This window comes from Erythrolamprus reginae, chromosome 12 (assembly GCF_031021105.1).
Source record: "Erythrolamprus reginae isolate rEryReg1 chromosome 12, rEryReg1.hap1, whole genome shotgun sequence".
In the NCBI taxonomy this organism is placed as follows: Eukaryota; Metazoa; Chordata; class Lepidosauria; order Squamata; family Dipsadidae; genus Erythrolamprus; species Erythrolamprus reginae.
Genome location: NC_091961.1, coordinates 862,841 through 882,680, shown reverse-complemented (window position 1 = coordinate 882,680; position 19,840 = coordinate 862,841). Strand labels below are relative to the sequence as shown.

The following is a 19,840-nucleotide window of genomic DNA, read 5'->3' as shown; positions in this document are numbered from 1 at the left end:
GTCAAGGAAGGCCTCCCCCTGGCCTCTCTCCAGCCACCTCGCGAGCCAGGAGGGGCCCCGGCTTCAGGCCTCCCCGGGAAGGAAAGCGGGCGCGGGCGAAGCTTCGGGGCCACATAGGCGCTGCTCCCCTCAGGACCAGTGCAGCCATTGGCTTTGATGGAATTCACTAAATGTAGAATCCTGATCCGACTTGAGCTGGAGAGACAACGGAGGGCGGTTGCCATAGTGACGAAGCCTAAAATGAACGCCCATCAACTCTTTTTAGTTTTCTTTAAAATTTATTTGTAACACACAAAATACAAACAACAAAACACACAAAACCCCCACTAAGATAAAAGTTGGGCAATTTGTGATGTGCCTGTAATTATTATTATTATTATTATTATTATTATTATTATTATTATTATTATTAATTGGATTTGTAGGCCGCCCCTCTCCGCAGACTCGGGATGGGTAATACAATTCTAACAGTGCTTATTTTCTTTTACACAGATTCTATTTGCATAATATACATCAAGTCTTATAAAAAAGAGTCCATTATCTCCATGGAGCGGAGGCTGCAGTGCAAGATCCCCGGGCTCTGTCTCAGGCCAAGACTCTCCAGGCTCACATACCTGGCAAAAAGGACTGGAAAAAAGTAATCTTTTTATGTAATCTTTTTCATTAACATACTTATATAATCCTTTTCATTAACATATTCAGTTGTTATTCATTGATATTTATCATATCATAGTTAAAAATCATATTTAAACTACTGTTAATTATTTACTGATTCATTTTGCTTTCCCTTTTCAAGCCAATCATACAATTTGTTCAACATTCCATACATTCCGAGTCCTCCTTTTCGTTTAATTCCATCATTGTTTTGTCTAATTTAGCACAATCAAGATAGAGACAGAGACAGACATAGATGGATAGATAGATGATGGATGGATGATGGACAGACAGATAGACATAGATGCATGAAGATAGTAGATAGAGAGGGGGGGGCGGGTGGATCGGGGCAAAGGGCGAGTCTCCCCCCCCCCCCAAGCTGCTTTCAGCCCCAGCGCCGGGACAGCTCCGGGGACGCCGCCCGGCTTTCCCTCCCTCCCTCCCTTTCCCGCGCGGGGCCTCCAGGGCGCGCCCGGGCCCTTCCCTCCCTCGGCCCAAGTTGGCGGGCCTGGAGCCGCGCGTCCGGCCGGAAGTCCCTGCAGCCGCTGTGGTCCGAGCTCCGCCGGGCAGCGAGCACGAGACCCCGCCGTCGCCGGGATGAAGCCGCGCCGCGCCACCGCCGCAGGTGGGGGTGGGGGTGGGCAGCGCTTTGGGGGGCTCTTCCAGGCCGCGCACTCCCCCCAATTCTCTCCGTGGCAGGCGAGGCTCGCTGGGATTTGTTGCAGCGGGCGCCCCGCCTGGCTTCCCCCGCCTCGCCTGCCTCCCTGCGCGTCCGCTTCCCTGGGGCTCCCGGAGAGGCGGCCTCGTCTTCGCCGGGGGCAGCGGGCGCCTTTTGCGACGTGGCGCACCGTCCAGCGGGGTCCCCGAGCCTCGGGTCGCCCCACCCCGCGGAAACCCCGGGGCCCTTTCCCCTCTCCCTCTCCCCTCAGGCCGGACCCTGAGGACGCAAAGGCCCGGGCCCCGCAGTGGCTCTTCCCCACCCCCCAGACCCCCTTCCTTGGGCCTCACAGCTTGCGCCACCGCCTTCTCCCGCACGAGCCCCAGCCACCGGTCAGCTCCCACAGAGTGGCCCTTCTCCAGGTCCTGCCTAGGGGAAGAGCCTTCTCTGTGGCGGCCCCAGCCCTCTGGAATCAGCTCCCCTCAGAGATCCACGTTGCCCCCACCCTCCTCACCTTCCATAAGAGTCTAAAGATTCAGCTATACCTCCAGGCTCCGGGTTATTAGATTCTACCCCCTGGCCAATGAGTGTAGGGTGGATTTGTTTGAATTGCTATGTAAGTGTGTACTGTAAATAGGTTTTTTAGTTTTTAAAAACGTAATTCTTAATTCTAATCTGAATTAATTATATTTCCATGTGTACTGTTTTTATATGCTGGGAGCCGCTCCAAGTAGTAGTAGTAGTAGTAATAATAGTAGTAGTAGTAGTAGTAGTAATAATAATAATAATAATAATAATAATAATAATAATAATAATAGCTCTTCTTCTTTCGGTGCTCCAGAAGCTGCAAGGCCGGCTACTCCTGCCCGCCGGCAGATGCCCAGACAGGAGAAGGGGGCCCACGCTCACCCCGGCTGGGCCCGGCGCCTCCTGGGCTTCGACTGGGGGGACCTGTCCGGCTGGCACCGCCTCGTCTGCTTGCTGAACAGGCCGGCTGATCCCGCAGCCCTTGGGGTCTTCCGCTTCCTCTTCGGTGAGTTGGGTTCTGTCCACAATCAGCGTTGGCACAGAATTTACACGCCTGCTTAAATTTGATTTAGGGAAAAACTGTCCACAATTTTCTTCTGAAAAAGTCCTGTCAGAAAATCAGAGAAAAGTATGATTTATAGGAGTACACAAACTTCCAGCAGACTTGGTTGGTCAATCCACAGTCACTGAATTTAAACATGCCTGGAATAAACATAGATCCGTCCTAAGATAAAATACAGGAAATAGTATAAGGGCAGACGAGATGGACTAGGAGGTCTTTTTCTGCTGTCAATCTTTTATGTTTCTATGTTTCTATTTGGATTTAAACATTGAATTCCTGAAGTAAGACATGAAAAAAAATGCACTATTTTCTATGGGACGGAGAGTTAACTTGGCATGCTAAGTGTTTGGTTTAGGTTTCCTAATGTTGTGGGGATCTAGGGCTCCAACCCCACATGCCAGGTCCTTGGAAGAGTGGATGCGCCTGAATTTGGAATGGTTCTCAGTTACACGTGTGAGGCCCTACCCTGGTGTTTAGAGGCTGAACTCATCAGTTTAGCTCGATGCTGGACTCTCGGTTAGTCCTGAGCAGTAGGGTCAGGGCGGTCCAGATCACAGCTCCTGCTCAAGCATTAGGTGGCCTGTCGCTTTGAATAAGAAAACAAGGCAAAGCAGATCGGTTGTGTCACTTGGAGTAAGAAGAAAACAGACTTGGTTGGGGTTACAGTATTTGACTTCTGGGAACTGAACAAAATGAGAGCCAGGAGGAAAGTAAATGGGTTTCCAGCCTTGAATATGCAGAGAGACTGGCCTGTTGTTGCTGCCAATTTTAATTATTTGCATTTCAATATATATATTGTCTTTTTATATGTTGTCCTCGGAGAATGGTGGCATATAAATCCAATAAACGTAAACTTAACTGCCCCTTTCCCTGCTCCTTTTTCAGGCCTGCTGATGGCCCTGGACATCCCCCAAGAGCGAGGGCTGAGCTCCCTGGATCACAAATACCTGGATGGGCTGCAGGTGTGTCGCTTCCCCCTCTTCAACTTCCTGGAGCCCCTTCCCCTGGACTGGATGTACCTGGTCTACACAATCATGCTGTTGGGTGAGCCCCTTCCTCTGGCTTCCTGCCTTGTCTTCCCTGCTGGGTCTCTCTGCAATACGTGTTGCTGCCCAGGGTCAGAGGGGAACGGGGCAGCCAAGCCCCCTCGGCCATCCCGCTGTCTGGTTCCCCGAGAGTTGGAAAACGGCAGGCAGTGCAACAAACAGGACAGGTTGTGACCCCCAGAGTTTCTCCCCAGGTGGGGCTGGGTGGGGAAGAGGGGGGAAGAGGCCGATCGCTCGGCTGCGTGAAGGCAGCTGCAGTTTATAAGGGGAAAAAGGCACTGTGTTTCTCAGAGTGTAAGCCTCACCATGATTTTAGAGGTGGAAAACAGGGGGGAAAGTATCCTGAACCAAATGGTGTAGTAATATATTAGTTAATAAAATGCTAGTGTAGCAGAATACACTTTTTGCAAACTTTAGACTTGACAGCTTTAAGACTAGTGGACTTCAACTCCCAGAATTCCTCCTCCAGTCATGCTAGATATGGGGCAATTAGAAGGCAAAAAACAGCCCCACTGTTTGAGAAAAATGGGGCAATTGTTTTGCCTGTTTTTTCACAAAAAATCAGTAGGCAAAGGATCTGGGGAGCCTGCAAAGAGCTCCTGGGGGATGGGGGATGGCAAAAATGGCCACATTTTTGTGAAAAAGGGCCGTTTTGATGAATTTTTCCAGAATCATGAGTTACAACACTTGATTATAAGCAATGAAGAAACAATATTAATAAAAATCTTAAGCATACAAGCAAACAAGTTACAGTCATACCGTCATAAGTGGGAGGAAATGGGTGAGAAAAAACTAGTAGTAATAGTAGTACAGATTTAGTAAAACGTTTGACAGTGTTGAGGGAATTATTTGTTTAGCAGAGTGAAGGCGTTCGGGGAAAAACTGTTCTTGTGTCTAGTTGCCTTGGTGTGCAGGGCTCTGAAGCGACACTTTGACGGTAGGAGTTGCTGCAGTTTATGTCCAGGATGCGAGGGGTCAGTCAATATTTTCACCGCCCTCTTTTTGACTCGTGCAGTCTACCGGTCCTCAATGGAAGAAGGCAGGTGGGCAGCTGAGTTGAATGTTGCCTAAATACTCTTGCAGGACTGAAAACGAAGCCAAGGTTTCCCAATTCTGAATGCAGGGAACAAAGTCTTTGCAAGGAAGTGCTGCAGCTTGTCTGATTGGGCCCCTGTGGCCCCCCTCGCCCCTTCTCCCCTCAGGCGCTGTGGGCATCATGCTGGGCTTCTTCTACCGGCTGAGTTGCCTCCTCTTCCTCGGGCCCTACTGGTACCTCTTCTTCCTGGACAAAACCACTTGGAACAACCACTCCTACCTCTACGGCCTCCTGGGCTTCCAGCTGCTGTTCATGAACGCCAATCGCTACTGGTAAGGCTCCCTCCCCCTGGCGGGCTTTGGCAAGGCCCCCCTGGTGCTTCTCCACCCCCCCCCCTTCAGAGATCAAGGCTGTGCCGAGTAAATAGGTTTCCAGTCATTGCGTCATTTAAATTTGACATTTGCCCCAGCTTGGAGTCCTCCAGAGTCACATGCCCCATGCCAACCACGGAAGCTGTCGTGGCAGTGAAGAAACGACGACTACAAAACAACACTTTACGCAAACCAAACTTTTATTTTATTTATTTAATTCTATTTCTATGCTGCCCAATTCCCAGGAACTCAGGCAGCTCACAGTGAAATAAATATGGATCAGTGTTAAAAAAACAGTACCCTTTAAAATATTTTATTTATTTATTAATCAGACTTATTTTTTTATTTAAAAAAAAAGGCTTTATTAAACATTTAAAATATAACAATTAAATAGACATTAAACAATGTAGGTTGCAGTTTGAAAGCCTACCTTTCAGTAATTTACCTTTATTCTATGTAAAGTTTATATCAGCTAAGTGTATTTATAATGGTTTATTCTTATTTAGTTACATCGTTGTCTCCTTCTTTATGCTTAAGCCAGTTCAATGTGTAGAGAAGAGGCAAGGGAGGGAAAAAAAGAGCTGCTGGTCAATCGTTCTTGTTGACTTTATGCATTTGAGCCATCTGTCACTTGAGCCCGCGCATTGAATCAGACTTCTGTCGCTAACGAGCTTCCGTTCCTCAGGTCGGTTGATGGTCTCCGGCATCCACAGAAGAGAAACGCTCACGTCCCCTTGTGGAATTACACCGTTCTCCGTACGCAGGTATCTCCCAGGGCTGGGAAACCCCTCTTTGATCCTGGTTTCCTCTCAGAGCAAGTGGGGCTAGCGAACAGATCCCAGCTAGTGTGGCTTGGTCTGCATCGCCTGCTGGCACCAGAGTCTCAGGGGGCCACTTGGAAACGGGGAAGCCACCGCTCTGACGTACTGTGGATCCCACCGGGCCCAGAGAAAGCCTGGGGGGGATGGGAAGGAGCCATGTGGAGAGGTAGAAACCCCCACAGACCCCAAGAGCTGATTTCTGGACTGCTTGGTCCAGCTGGGAGACCTCTCTCTGGGCTGAGCAGAGCTGCCTTGTGCTGAGAAAACTCTCTGTCTCTCTGTGTGGGCAGCTTCCGATGTGGAGCTCTCTGGCGCTCCCTCTTCATTATTCATAATCAGTTTTTGTGCATACAATTATAAAATAATAATTTCTTCACTTCATCTAGTTATAACGTAAATGGCTTAATACGAAACGCGGCATACAAATCTAAATAATAAATAAATAAGTTAAAATAAAAGTTATCCTAAATTGTAAGTTCCCATGGCCTTCAGAGTGGGTCCCTCCCCCCCTCATTTGTGGCTGAAGAAGTTTGATGAAAGTTTCACAAAGTTTGGTGAAATTTTGGCAGGAAGTTTTTAACTTGGGAGCTGGTTTGGACATGGCCGCCTGCCTGCCGCTTCCTGTGGTGAGTTTTGCCACCTTTGTTTCTGAACAGATCTTCATTGTTTATTTCATCGCGGGCATCAAGAAGCTGGACGCTGACTGGGTGGAGGGCTACTCCATGGGCTCCCTTGGGAGGCACTGGCTCTTCAGCCCTTTCAGGTGAGCGATGGGCATCTGGCGGAGAAGGGAGCAGGCCGGTCGGAGCATTGGGCTGCACCCCGGACATGGCAACTCTCTGGTCCCTCAGGTGGTTGATGTCAGAGGAGCTGACCAGCTTACTGGTGGTGCACGGTGGAGGGCTCGTGCTGGACCTCACGGCTGGCTTCCTGCTCTTCCTGGACGCCACCCGCCCCTTTGCCCTGTTCTTCGTCTCCTACTTCCATTGCATGAATTCCCAACTGTTCAATATTGGTAAGTTCTGCAGGACCCAACTGCCCCTTTCAGAAGCTACACGAGACCTTATAAAAGTCGGGTGCTGAGGAATAAGTGTTACGTTAAAATGGATTAAGACGGCCCTTTAGTTCTAGCCTTGTTTTTGTGAGGAGCGGTTAACCTCAGCCTGCAAACACTGGTCACCGGGAACGAATAATGGCTCCGTCTGCAAGATCAGGCAGAGCAGCTTTGGTTCAAGGCAGATTGTCTTATAGACCAGTGATGGCTAAGCTATGGCACAGGGGCCCCAGGTGGCATGCGGAGCCATATCTGTTGGCACACCAGCCCTTGCCTGAGCTCAGCTCCAGTGTGCATGTGTGTGCAGGCCATCTGATTGTTGGCTCACCCAGAGGCTCTGGGAGGGCGTGTTTGGCTTCCAGGGAGCCTCCAGAGGGGGTGGGGAGGGCGTTTTTACCCTCCTCCAGCTCCAGGGAAGCCTTTGGAGTCTGGAGAGGGCGAAACACGAGCCTCCTGGGCCCAGCAGGAGTTGGGAAAGAGGCTTTTCCCTCCCTCCAGAAGGCCTCCTTTAGCCCTCCCCAGGCATTGAATTATGAGTGTGGGCACTTGCGTATGTGCGATAGCATGGGCCCACACATTCTTTCCGCACCCAAGGAAAAAAAGGTTTGCCATCACTGTTATAGGGTATTGATTGCTGGTACAGATTCAGTGTATGTTTGGAGGAAAGCCCACACCACTTTTTGTAGCGATAATGCCTTGGGTTAAGACGTTGAAGACCCAGGTTTGGTTCAGCCTATAATTGTGGTTGTCTTTGAGGCCACCGCTGTCAGCCCAGTCCGCCTCTGGCAGAGATGGTCTTTTGGGGATGAAAGGTAGGGACGTGCCCACCTGAGATGCCTTGAGCTCTCGGAGGAAAGGGGGGCAATGGATTTGACAAAGCCTTAAGTAAATCTCGGTCTGGGCTGCCCACATGACCAGAGACAATTCCAACGCGAGTCTCTCTTGAGCACACTTGAATATCTGCTGGGTGTCCAGATATTGATGTATGCAAAGTAGATAATGTCCGGATATATTGAGATACGCATCAGACCTTGTCCAGATACCGGAATTTATAGTGTGGCAATTAAGGAACCAGTACAGATAAACGACAAAGACACTTTTGTAGAGAAACAGTAGCAAACAGTTTTACTTTACAGTGCAAGCAAAAATATATTCTGTCTTAGTCTTCTATTTACAGGAACAAACTTTAACTATATGCAGTAAAGCTTTTTACTTACACGTAGATACTAAACCAATCCAGGTTTCTCCATATCAACACTACAGCTCTAACTCAATGCTTACCTGCTTCAGCCAGCCAACTCACAACCACCACACCACCAAACCACACCCACTGTAAAGGTGCTTTGCATTTTATAATGCTCTGGCCCAATCAAGTTGCAGTTTACTCCCAATGGCTCGGCATTAGCATGCTTACATTCTTCTTTTACCTTTGATACAATGGAATATCATCTAGGATCGAGCTACAATCCTTGACGGACGATCTGTCTTCTGAGTGACGAGCCTACCTCTGTCCTTCCTTCCCCCCTCCTCCCACCCTTTCCCCCCAAAGGCATGTTCTCTTACACCATGCTGGCCACCAGCCCCATCTTCTGCTATCCAGACTGGCCGCGTCGACTCATCGCCAGGTTCCCTGCCTGCTTCCATACGTTTCTGCCGCTCACCAAGCCTCCGCAGCGGAGTCTGGAGTGCGTCTATCTGGAAACGGAGCAAGAGAGGCCCAAGGGGGCAGCGAGGAAATTGGGGCTGCGGCAGAAGCTGGGCGCCATTTTTACTGTTCTGTATATCGTGGAGCAGTTCTTCCTACCTTACTCACACTTCATTACTCAGGTGAGAAAGAACCTAGGTATTTTTTAAAGTATTAAGTGTTTTTTGAACCAAAAGGTTTAGCCTGGATAGTATTTGATTGATTATATTTTTCCTAGTTCTGGTCCTGACAAGGTGGGACTCCCTAATGGTCATAAAAGATGGAGCCCCTTAGAGAAACATCTGTATCCTCCTTGTAATAGTATTTGTTCTGAGTGGTCCATGTCCAACTCAGCTGGTCACAGATTACGAGGACCAGGAGATGGAGGAATACAGGCGTCACAGGTTCTTGCCCTCTGAGTCTGAGAGTGAGAGTAAGGGTTAGTGACTGAGGAACCACCAGAGACTGTAGGAAGTTAGAGGAAGTTAGAATATTGTCTAAGGCAGAGGACGATGGGGACATTGATGATCCTACATTAGATGCAAGAGTCCAAAGAATGAGAGCCAGACATGAATATCTCTATAGAAGGGGGTCTAGGCATTGAATATCTCTATGGGACATTTGGCCCCATCCTGGCTGTATACATGCAGGCTGATGGGGAAAGGGGGTGTGGGAAGGCAACGTCCGGCATGGATGTCATAGCCCCGGAATGGAGAGCCGTGTCTGTCCCTTTGGATCTTCTTGCCTCTGTTTTGCTAAAGGCCCGAAGTTTCCCTGGGATTGTGTGTGTGACTCTTTCCTGGCGAGTCCTGGACGGGGCCACCATTATTTTTATTTATTTTTATTTTATTTATTCTTATCTCTGACTAATGAGTGAGATGCAGCCAAGATCACATTCCATGGATTTAACTCTTGTATTTCAGAACTTTGAGAAACTTAAGAGAGAAGCTTTGCTTTTGAATCACAGGGTGAATGGGTCATTATTCCTAGTAATGGGTCAGGCCAGGCAGGACGGTATTCTAGCCATGGAAGAGACAGGGCGGGTCCCGAAGTTGGACATTTGTGGCAGACCACTAATTTAAACTTGAATCAAGGCTGCATGGTTGAGTTTCAGTTCTGTATAGTTTTAGTACCTCAAATGGCCCCCAAGGAGACCACGCGGAGAGAAGAGAACTTGGGGATTCTCCCAGGGACGAGAGGAATAGAACAGCAAGTGCTGCTTATTATTATTATTATTATTATTATTATTATTATTATTATTATTATTATTATTATTATTTAGATTTGTATGCCGCCACTCTCCGCAGACTCGGGGCGGCTCACATAGTCAACTCTCCCCTTCACCATCCTCCCCGCAGGGCTACAACAACTGGACCAACGGGCTGTACGGCTACTCGTGGGACATGATGGTCCATTCACGCTCCCACCAACATGTGAAGATTACTTACCGTGACGGACGCACTGGGGAGGTTGGCTACTTGAACCCTGGGGTCAGTCTCTCTTTCGTTTCAATGCCCACTGAAATGATGCAACCTGGAGGGACCATGGCTCCCAACAAGGGCGTGAACCTTTCTTCTGTGGCCTGTTGCATCTGTGTGTCTGTGAAAATGCCGTGTGTTATGAGTGTGATGGAGTCCGCACAACTTTCTATGCAGAAGCAATAAATGGGCAAGATGGTGTTTGTGGAGGCAGCTTCCTTAGTGGCCTTCAAGAGGGAAACCTTCCCATTGGTGCCTGCAGAGGTTATGGCATAAGGCCTGAGGGCAGTTGTGTGTTAATTGGAGTTTCCATCCCCTGGAATGGAGTGGCAACAGAAGGGAGTTCCTGTTGAAGGAAGAGGAGGGGGATTTGGGTGTCCCAGAGGGGAGGGGCGTGGTTACTGTGTTTTTCGGAGCATAAGACACACCTATTTACTCCCTAAAAGACACTGAAAATTCAGGTGGGTCTTATACTCTGGATGTAGCTTACACACACACATACACACCACCACCCCAGCCCTAACTAGCTGCTAGCGATCTTCCCAGCTCTTACCCACTTGCAAGCTCTTCCATTGTTGCTCTCTGCGAAGGAGGCCTTCCGACCCTAAGTCTTTGCCGGGTTTTTTCCTTTGCTCTACCTGCTCTGAGTAAGTTTCTTTCCAGCCCTGACCAGGTGCTAACCATGTTCCCAGCTCTTAGCAATCTCTTTCGTTGCTACTCTCTCCGAATAAGGGTTTTTTTTAAGCCCTTAACCAGGGGATAAAATAATGTGCTGAATCTGACCAGACTAAGGACGCTGGCCAGGTGAACACCTGGTAGGCAGATTCCCCCCCCTATTTTCCTCCCCCAAAACTAAGGTGCGTGTTATTAATTGGACTTGTATGCCGCCCCCCTCTGCGGACTCCCTTGCGTCTTATACTCTGAAAAATACCTTAATCTGTACGATAGATATATCTAACTACAGAGTGAGTAAATAGACACGGTCCTTTTACTCTCTCCGCAATTGAGACTCTTGCTCCTTCAAAGTGAGTCTGTTTTCCTGTGCTCTGTATCCGACAAAAAGGCCAGTCCCATTCTCCAGGCCAGGACAAGATGTCCCTGTGTTTTATTGCCTTGGACATTCCCCTTCCCATTTGGGCTTAAGAGAGCTCTGAGCCGCAGCCTCTGCTGCAGTGGCCCCTCCAATGCGGTGCCTCCTTCTCTCCCCCCCTCCCCCTCCTCTCTCGCCCTTCCTCTGCCACCTGCCCCCCTGTTTTCCAGCTGAGATCTGTATGTGTTGGAGCAGGTCTTCACACAGAGCCGGCGCTGGAAGGACCACGCAGACATGCTCAAGCAGTACGCCACTTGCCTCGGCCACTTGCTGCGGGACTACAACGTCTCGGAGCCAGAGATCTTCTTTGACGTTTGGGTTTCCATCAACGATCGTTTCCAGCAGAGGTCAGTGGGAAAGGGGGCGATCAGGCATACCTGCAAATTGGGCCAATCGTTACGTTGATTTGTTTTTTAAAAAAAACAACCCAACAATTATCAGTTGTTTGTATCTCGTCCTCTTTTCGGCGGCTGATGACCATCGTAAAGTTGTGTTTGATACATTGGCCAAATTCCTGGCTTCTAATCTATTCAGGAAAAGGATGGAGGGGAATAGGGCAGCTTCATGGGCTCAGGCAGGTGGACTGGTCCTTTCTGTTAACCCATTGGCCTGTGGGTCAGTCTCCCCTGTATTTCCATTTCTCTCTCTCCTCTTTCCCCCAGGCTCTTCGATCCAAACACTGATATCGTCCAGGCCCACTGGTCCCCCTTCCAGAAGACCCCCTGGCTGAAGCCTCTTCTGATCGATCTGTCGCCCTGGAGGACCAAGCTGGCGGAGATTGAAAAGTCGCTGGACAACCAGACTGAGGTGGTCTTCATTGCAGACTTCCCAGGTACCCAGCTGCCCTGCTCTTCCCTTATATCAGAACCCGACCTTCGCTTTCAGCCAAGTCCAGGGCTTGAGTCCGAAGGCTTTTCAGCCGGGCCCTTGGCTTGGAAACAGAACCTCAGGGAGAAGCCTCAGGAACTGTGGCTGCTGCTGAAACGGGGCTTCGTGGGTGGGAAGCAGTTGCCTCTTGAAAAAGCACCTTTGGGTTTTATTTGCCTTAAGTATTTTTCAACCACCTCTCGGACAATTTGGTCCAATCCAGGTTTCTCCATTTCCATAGCGCCCTCTTGTGGCCAAAGAGCAGATTTTTCAATAGGATGGAATGGAATAGAACAGAATAGAATTCTTTCTTGGCCACACAAGGATTTTGTCTTTGGGGCAGATGCTCTCAGTGTACATCAAGAAAAGAGACATTTGTCAAGAATCATGAGCTGCAACACTTAAGGATTGTTATGGGGTTCAAATAAGCAAGGAGGAAACAATGAATATTAATAAAAATCTTAGGATACAAGCAACAAGTTACAGTCCTAAGTGGGAGGAAATGGGAGGTAGGAATGATGGGGAAAAAACTAGTAGAAATAGAAGTGCAGACTTAGTAAAAAGTTTGACAGTGTTGAGGGAATTCAATAAATCGTTACTGGCCAATCCGGATTCAATAAAAATCAGAAAATTTCAGCCACCCACACGAAACAGTTCAAAGTTACAACTTACTTAAAAATAGCAAAATAAAGCCATGATTTTCTATTTTATGTTTCTTCAGCAAAATTATAAAGAGACTCCATGCTTCCAAGTCTTCGGAGAGGGGTGGCATACAAATCTAATAAATTATTATTATTATTATTATTTTTGTTATTATTATTATTATTATTATTATTATTATTATTATTATTATTATTATAGCTTGCCCCAGCCATCCTCTCCCTTGACATTTAACAATAAAGGCGTCTCAAACAGGGTATATAGCCGACCTTCAAAAAGAATTCACAGACTGGGGCTCAACAGAGCTAAATCTTGTGGGGTGGGGTGGGGTGGGGCAGAGCTGCTGAGATGGGGGAAGAAGAACTGAGGACCTGGGGTTGGGTGGGGGGGACCTTCCGTGGCCTTTGCTGTTGACTTTTGGGTTGTCCACCCCATCCCCTGGCAGGGCTGCACCTGGAGAACTTTGTGAGTGAGGACCTTGGCAACACCAGCCTCCACCTGCTGAAAGGGGAAGTCCAGGTGGAGGTTGTGGGTTTGCAGAAGAACCACTCGCTGCAGGAGGGAGAGAAGCTGCAGGTGAGGCCGGGCTGAGGGTCGGGCGGGGGGAACACTTCCCTGCACAGTTGGTGCACTGATTGGTTTTCCCTCCCCCGCCCCAAAACAGAAGAGAGGAACTAGGGGACCCACCCACCCTGTCCACTTCTATGGAACTCATCACAGCCTGAGAAATCAGGAGAGGGGATATGGGGGCCACCTGGGCTGAGCCAAAGAACCGGTGGGAGGTTTCCCTTAAAGAAACGGGTCAACAGGGCCGTCTTCCGCCATTCCCAAGGACAGTTAAATTCAAGAGTGAATGGCTTGGCTGGAAGAGAAGGGGGCCAGGGGCTTCCATGTGCTGCCCATTCAAAATCCGCCATGGGTTAGGAGAAGCGTGGCACCAGAGCTCCAGGTGTGTGCGCATGTGTGTCTGCTTGGATCTACTCTTTGGAGATACACATCTGCATACAGGCGCATCTGCACAGCTGGCTGTAGCCCCCAATGCAGTCCACCTGTTGGAGTGGGATTGCCCTTGGCGTCTTCTGTCATAGCTGGGCTGTTCGGGAAGGCCCATTACTCACCCACTTGAGAATTGCCCTACACCAGAGGTTCTCCACCTGGGGGTCAGGACCCCTAAGGGGTCGAACGACCATTTCACAGGGGTCACCTAAGACCCTGGGAAAAGACAAATTTCCCATGGTGTTAGGAACTAAAGCTTCCATTCTGGTGCCTTGGAGCATATTCTGCAGTCAGTTTTGGTCACCACGATGCAAAAAGGATGTGGAGACTCTAGAAAGAGTGCAGAGAAGAGCCACAAAGAGGATGAGGGGACTGGAGGCTAAAACCTATGAAGAAGGGTTGCAGGAACTGGGCATGGCTAGTTTTATGAAAAGAAGGACCAGGGGAGACAGGATAGCAGCCTTCCAGTATCTCAGGGGTTATTGCCCCAAAGAAGAGTGAGTCAAGCTATTCTCCAAAGCACCTGAGGGTAGAACAAGAAGCAATGGGTGGAAACTAAACAAGGAGAGAAGCAACTTAGAACTAAGAAAAAAATTCCTGGCCTCCAGAAGTTGTGAATGCTCCAACACTGGAAGTATTTAAGAAGGTGTTGGATATCCATCTGTCTGAAGTGGTGTAGGGTTTCCTGCCTAAGCAGGGGGTTGGACTAGAAGACCTCCAAGGTCCCTTCCAACTCTGTTGCTATTATTATTATTATTATTATTATTATTATTATTATTATTATTATTATTATTATTATTTTACAATCCTACCAGTCAGGTGTTGACAGTGGGGGTGCCCCTCTGACCTTCCTGCCAATCAGCTTCGAGCTCTGTTGAGAGAACTGGTGCTAGTCTTGTGGTTGGGGTCACCGCAACATGAGGAACTGTATTAAGGGGTCGCGACATTAGAAAGGTGGAGACCTCTGGGCTAGCTAGTGGGGCTCTCCTGGCCGTCACGTTTGGAGCTGTGCCCAGCTGCCTTCCTGCCCTTTTCTCTTGGTCGCAGCTGCCGGCTGGAGAGTACCACAAAGTCTTCACCGTCTCCCAGGAGCCCTCCTGCTACATGTATGTCTACGTCAACACGACTGAGGTGGCGCTGGAGCGGAACTTCACTCAACTTCAGGAGTTGCGGGAGAAAGTTCAGAACGGGACTGGTAAGCCTGCAAACCAGCTCCTGCCCGGACAGGCTCTCACTCTGTCAGCCCAGCATGGTGGGTCTCTCCTCCTGAACATGACTGCGTGATAGTATTTGTCCAGTATCTCAGGGGTTATTGCCCCAAAGAAGAGGGAGTCAAGCTATTCTCCAAAGCACCTGAGGGTAGAACAAGAAACAATGGGTGGAAACTAAACAAGGAGAGAAGCAACTCAGAACTAAGGAGGAATTTCCTGACAGTCAGAACAGTTAACTCAGTGTTTCCCAACCTTGGCAACTTGAAGATATTTGGACATTCACTGGCTGGGGAATTCTGGGAGTTGAAGTCCAAATATCTTCAAGTTGCCAAGGTTGGGAAACACTGAGTTAACCAGTGGAACAGCCCACCTCCAGAAGTTGTGAATGCTCCAACACATAGAAACCTAGAAGATTGACAGCAGGAAAAGGACCTCCTGGTCTATCTAGTCTGCCCTTATACTATTTTCTGTATTTTATCTTAGGATGGATATATGTTTATCCCAGGCATGTTTACATTCAGTGACTGGATTTACCAACCACACCTGCTGGAAGTTTGTTTCAAGCATCTACTACTCGTTCAGTCAAATAATATTTCCCCAACTAACCTCAGATTGTGTCCCCTTGTTCTTGGGTTCACTTTCCTATTAAAACCACTTCCCTCCTGAACCTTATTTAACCCTTTAACATATTTAAATGTTTCAGTCATGTCCCCCCTTTTCCTTCCGTCCTCCAGACTAGACAGATGGAGTTCATGAAGTCTTTCCTGATACGTTTTATGCTTAAGACCTTCCACCATTCTTGTAGCCCGTCTTTGGAACTGTTCAATTTGATCCATTCAATTCAATTCAATTTATTAGATTTGTATGCCGCCCCTCTCCGAAGACTCAATATCCTTTTCTAGGTGAGGTCTCCAGAACTGAACTGTACAGAGCATCTATAAAGCGGGTTGGACTAGAAGACCTCTGAGGCCCCTTCCAACTCTCTCATTCTGTTCTCTGTCCCTGCCTGATGTTTGTCACTCCCCTCTCTGCAGAAACGGAGCCTCTCCCGCCCGAGTTGCAGCCTCTCGTGGAAGATTCTCTGGACAACCTGACGCAGGCGGACCCGGTGGTCGAGGCCTTCCTCCGTCGCCAGAGACACCGGGAGGAGCGGGAGAGGAGGCGCAACGCCAGCCTGGCCGAGCGGCTGCAGCGTTTCGTGGGCAAGAAATACTTCGTTTTCCGCAGGAGGTGAGAATCGGGGGGAGGGGGTGTGTGTCTCTGCTCAGTAATGCCACTACGAGGGGTTTTTATTAAAACAGTCCAAGATCATGCAAACTTAGAAAGAAAAATATAAAGCGAGAATAAAAGCTGGAAGGGAACAGAAAATGAAAGAAGAATAGAAAGGAGAAAACGGAAGAAAGTGGCTTCCCACACTCATAAGGCCAAGGAGAAACGGAGCCACGATCGCTTCCTTCCCTGTAAATTAACAGATGGAAACCTCCCACGACTCCTGACTTTGGGCAAACCTGGCAAGTGTCGTCTTCTCCAGTCCAGGAATCAGCAAAAGACAAACCAACAAACCCCAACGCAGACTTTTGTGTGGGATGTGCCCTTTTATTTATTTATTATTTATAATTATTTATCATTTATTAATTGGATTCCAATGCCGCCCCTGTACGAAGACTCAGGGCGGCTTACAACGTATAGAAAACCAGTGAATTAACAATAAAACCAATTTAATTGAATTAATTGCAAAGCAATCTAAAATCTCTAATTAAATGAAAAATCAGTCACACCCATTCGTACAGCAATCATACAATCATTCGTAGTGTACAATCAGACCGCGGAGTGTTGGAGAGACGGGCGCATCTGGGGAGGCCCATGGCTGCTCATGCAGCTGCATCCTGCACAATTTGTAGTTTCCGAACACTCTCCAGGGGAAGCCCCATGTAGAGAGCATTGCAGGAGTTAAACCTCCAGGTGATGAGGGTGTAAGCAAGGAGAGACCCCCTGTCCCAATAGGGCCGGAACTGGTGCACTAGGCAAACCTGGGCAAATGTTCCCCTGGCCACAGCCGAAAGATGATGTTCTAAAGTCCGCTGTGGATTGAGGACGGCCAAGTTGCAGACCCTCTCTGAGGGGGTCAAAATTGTTTCCCCCCCCCCCCCCGGGTAATGGACAGACAGATGGGATTGTCCTTGGGAGGCAGAACCCACATCCACTCCGTCTTGTCAGGGTTGAGTTTGAGCCTGTCGGCACGCATTCAGACCCTACAAATCTAATTCAATTCTAATCAATTATTATTAAAGTATTATTATTATTATTATTATTATTACTACTACTACTACTATTATCCAGACCCTCACAGCCTCCAGGCACTGGCACATCACTTCTGTTGCTCTGCCATGCTTATGTGCTCGCCCCCCCCCTGCAAAAGGCTCGGCGGGGGTTGTGTGTGGTGTGCCTCCTCCTGACCGCCTCTCCCGCCTTTTGCCCGCAGCCTCCTGATGACCTGCATCTCCCTCCGGAACCTGGTGCTGGGCCGCCCCTCCCTCTCGCAGCTGGCCCAGGAGGTGGCCTACGCCAACATGAAAGAGGCCGGGCAGCAGGAGCCAGAACCACATGGGCCGGAGCACTCGGACCTCTGAAAAAGCGCCTCGCTACCTCCATCGCCACCTGTGGACCGAGCGCAGAGGGACAGAGCTAGGCCTAAGGAGCTGCCCCGTGTTGCTTAGCCGGAGCCCCTTCCTCTGCCAGGCGCCCCCTTGCGGAGATTGGCTGGGGAGAGACCCTTCAAACGCTACAGGAAGAGGGCGGGAGGGTGTGGAGGGCTCAGCTGCCCAGCCCAACTCTCTCATCCCCACCCGAGATCCCCCTTGGAAAACAGTTGTCTTCTCCTCTTTGGTGGCTCTGGTGATCCCCCTGCACAGCTGGGAGAGAGGGTTTGGGCCGAGGGGGAGCACTTTCAGAATCCCTTGGCGGCCGATGGAGAAAGTCTGGGGGGGGGGTTTCAGTTCTTTGTTGTGGTGTGGGTGGGAGAGGAAGGAATGTGTGAACCCGGCCAGGGTCAGAAAAAGCCAGCTGGGTTGGCCGCTTCCTCATGGCTGCCTTGCTCCCTCGGTGGAGTTTAGAGACCCCCCCCTCTTGGCCCTCTGACATTTCTGTTGTCTGCAGATGCTGAGCTCCTCCTCTAGGGTCACCACGGGGCATCTCTCTCTCCCTCCCTCACTTCCTCTATCCCATAATACCTCACACTTGGGGTCAGGCCTGGCAACACAAACCCCCTAAGTCAGTGTTTCCCAACCTTGGCCACTTGAAGATATTTGGACTTCAACTCCCAGAATTCCCCAGCCAGCGAATGTCCAGATCTCTTCAAGTGGCCACGATTGGGAAACACTGACCTAGGTCTTCCCAGCTCCTTTAGGATTTTTATAAGAGAAAGGGCTGGCTACATTCCCTGTGATTAGAAGAGCCTCGTTTTTCTAATTAAAAATTAAACTCTGCAAAAATGTGTGTGTTCTGTGTGTTTATTCATTTGCACCCCCCCCCCTCTTTATCATTTTAAAAAAAGAGAAAAATTAATCTAATGAAAGTACAAAATAACAAGTACTTTAGCAAGTACAACGATACTACAAAGCCCATGTTGTTGATACTACAGATCCAAGTTGTGTGGCCCTTCCCCTACTCCAGTAACCTCCTCCAAGCTGCCTTTCCTGCCCAGGCCCATGGATGGAGCCAGGTCTGAGGGCTTTGTGGAAGGCCAGGGGAATTGGGGGTGGGTCTCACCTGGGGCGTCAACGGGATCGGCAGCAGGCCCCTCCTGCCAGCACCAGGGGGAGGAAGGTCCAGGGGAGAGAGGTCCTCCAGGAGCCGGGTTAGAAAGGGTTATATTGGTAACAACCAATCAAGTATAAGTATTTACAATATTGTTTTTAACAGGAAAATGTCCATATAAACACATACCCCCAAATTAAATGTATAACCATCATACATCAGTCGTGAGTGCAACAATGGGAAATTTCAATATGATCTTTTACTTGGTTGAGGCATTTTTAAAATATGAGCGAACATCAATTATCTTGGGAACGAATTTTTTAATTTTGAGGCTGTTCAGGAGTAATTCAAGGGACCAGGGATGAAGGAGGTGGGAGAGCCCCCCAGACCAACAAGACTTTGCTAAAGCCCAACTGGCCATGACTTGGCCCCCCTCCTTCCCCGAGGCATTGCGGGCTAAAAACAGTTGGCCAGGTAGACACACATCTCCCGACCTTTGCAGAAGGAGCTCAGGATGTCTGGTCTCTTTGAATCAGTAGGATGTGAACTTAGCTAAACAGTGATGGCAAACCTATGGCACAGGAGTCACAGGTGGCATGTGCAGCCATTTGCCGGCAGGTGACCCGTTGCCCTAGCTCAGCTCCAACATGCGTGTGTGCATGGCCAGCTCATTTTCAGCTCACGCAGAGGCTCTGGGAGGGCGTTTTCAGCCTCCAGGGGCCTTCGGGGGGATGGCGGAGGGCGTTTCTGTCCTCCAGGCTCCAGGGAAGTTTCTGGAGCTTGGTGAGGGTGAAAACCAGGCCTACTGGGCCCACCAGAAGCTGGGAAATGGGCCGTTACTGGCCTCCAGAGGTCCTCCAGGGGGCGGGGGAGGCCATTTCCACCCTCCCCAGGCATTGACTTATGGGGGTGGGCACTGTACTTTCGGCAGCTGAGGGGGAAAATGGTTTGCTGCCACTGTTTTAGGGTTTCAATGACAGTGATGCAGATTTAGTCACAGGGTCAATACGCATGGAGTGAGTGTAGAGCTGGGGGGTCTCCAACCTTGGCAATTTTAAGAGTTGTGGCCTTCGACTCCCAGGATTCCTCAGCCAGCAAAACTGTTGAAGTCCACAAGTCTTAAAGTCGCCAAGGTTGGAGACCCCCAGCTTTAGAGGGCCTGAAGCGACACTGAGGCCCAGGGGGCAAAGCACCAGCCGATTTCATTTGATTTGATAGAATTTGATCTGCAACCCCCCCCCCCCACAAACCCCCCAAGGAAATGAATTTCTAGAACAGGGATGGGTGCTAAAAAACAATGCGTGCACGCTATCACGCCTGCACGAGTGCCCACACCCCTAATTCAATGCCTGGGGAGGGCAAAAACAG

General features: G+C 49.3%; 1 protein-coding gene across 4 annotated transcripts; it reads left to right on the top strand.

Annotated features, from left to right (window-relative positions):
- Nucleotides 1–557: 557 nt before the first annotated feature.
- GGCX (gamma-glutamyl carboxylase) lies at nt 558–18,207 on the top strand. 4 transcript variants are annotated; one of them, XR_011560432.1, is made up of 16 exons: nt 1,152–1,279; nt 2,154–2,345; nt 3,288–3,446; nt 4,651–4,816; nt 5,541–5,619; nt 6,333–6,439; nt 6,528–6,691; nt 8,280–8,557; nt 9,773–9,904; nt 11,178–11,329; nt 11,645–11,814; nt 12,955–13,085; nt 14,553–14,700; nt 15,751–15,946; nt 17,199–17,986; nt 18,104–18,207. XR_011560432.1 is itself a non-coding variant. In XM_070765471.1 (15 exons), the coding sequence occupies exons 2-15, from the start codon at nt 2,189–2,191 to the stop codon at nt 17,344–17,346; spliced, it is 2,187 nt and encodes a 728-aa protein (XP_070621572.1). In that variant the 5' UTR covers nt 558–637; nt 2,154–2,188; the 3' UTR covers nt 17,347–18,207. The 4 variants fall into 4 exon arrangements, 3 of the variants coding, with proteins under 3 accessions (XP_070621572.1, XP_070621570.1, XP_070621571.1); XM_070765471.1 differs by lacking the exon at nt 1,152–1,279 and adding an exon at nt 558–637 and having other exon boundaries at nt 17,199–18,207; XM_070765469.1 differs by having other exon boundaries at nt 17,199–18,207.
- Nucleotides 18,208–19,840: the final 1,633 nt, after the last annotated feature.

Excerpts from the sequence above, each read along its gene's own strand:
- GGCX (XM_070765469.1), top strand. The coding sequence starts at position 1,252 with ATGAAGCCGCGCCGCGCCACCGCCGCAG. Across the intron at positions 11,330-11,644 it reads AACGATCGTTTCCAGCAGAG|GCTCTTCGATCCAAACACTG; the intron begins GTCAGTGGGAAA and ends TCTTTCCCCCAG. Across the intron at positions 15,947-17,198 it reads TACTTCGTTTTCCGCAGGAG|CCTCCTGATGACCTGCATCT; the intron begins GTGAGAATCGGG and ends TTTTGCCCGCAG.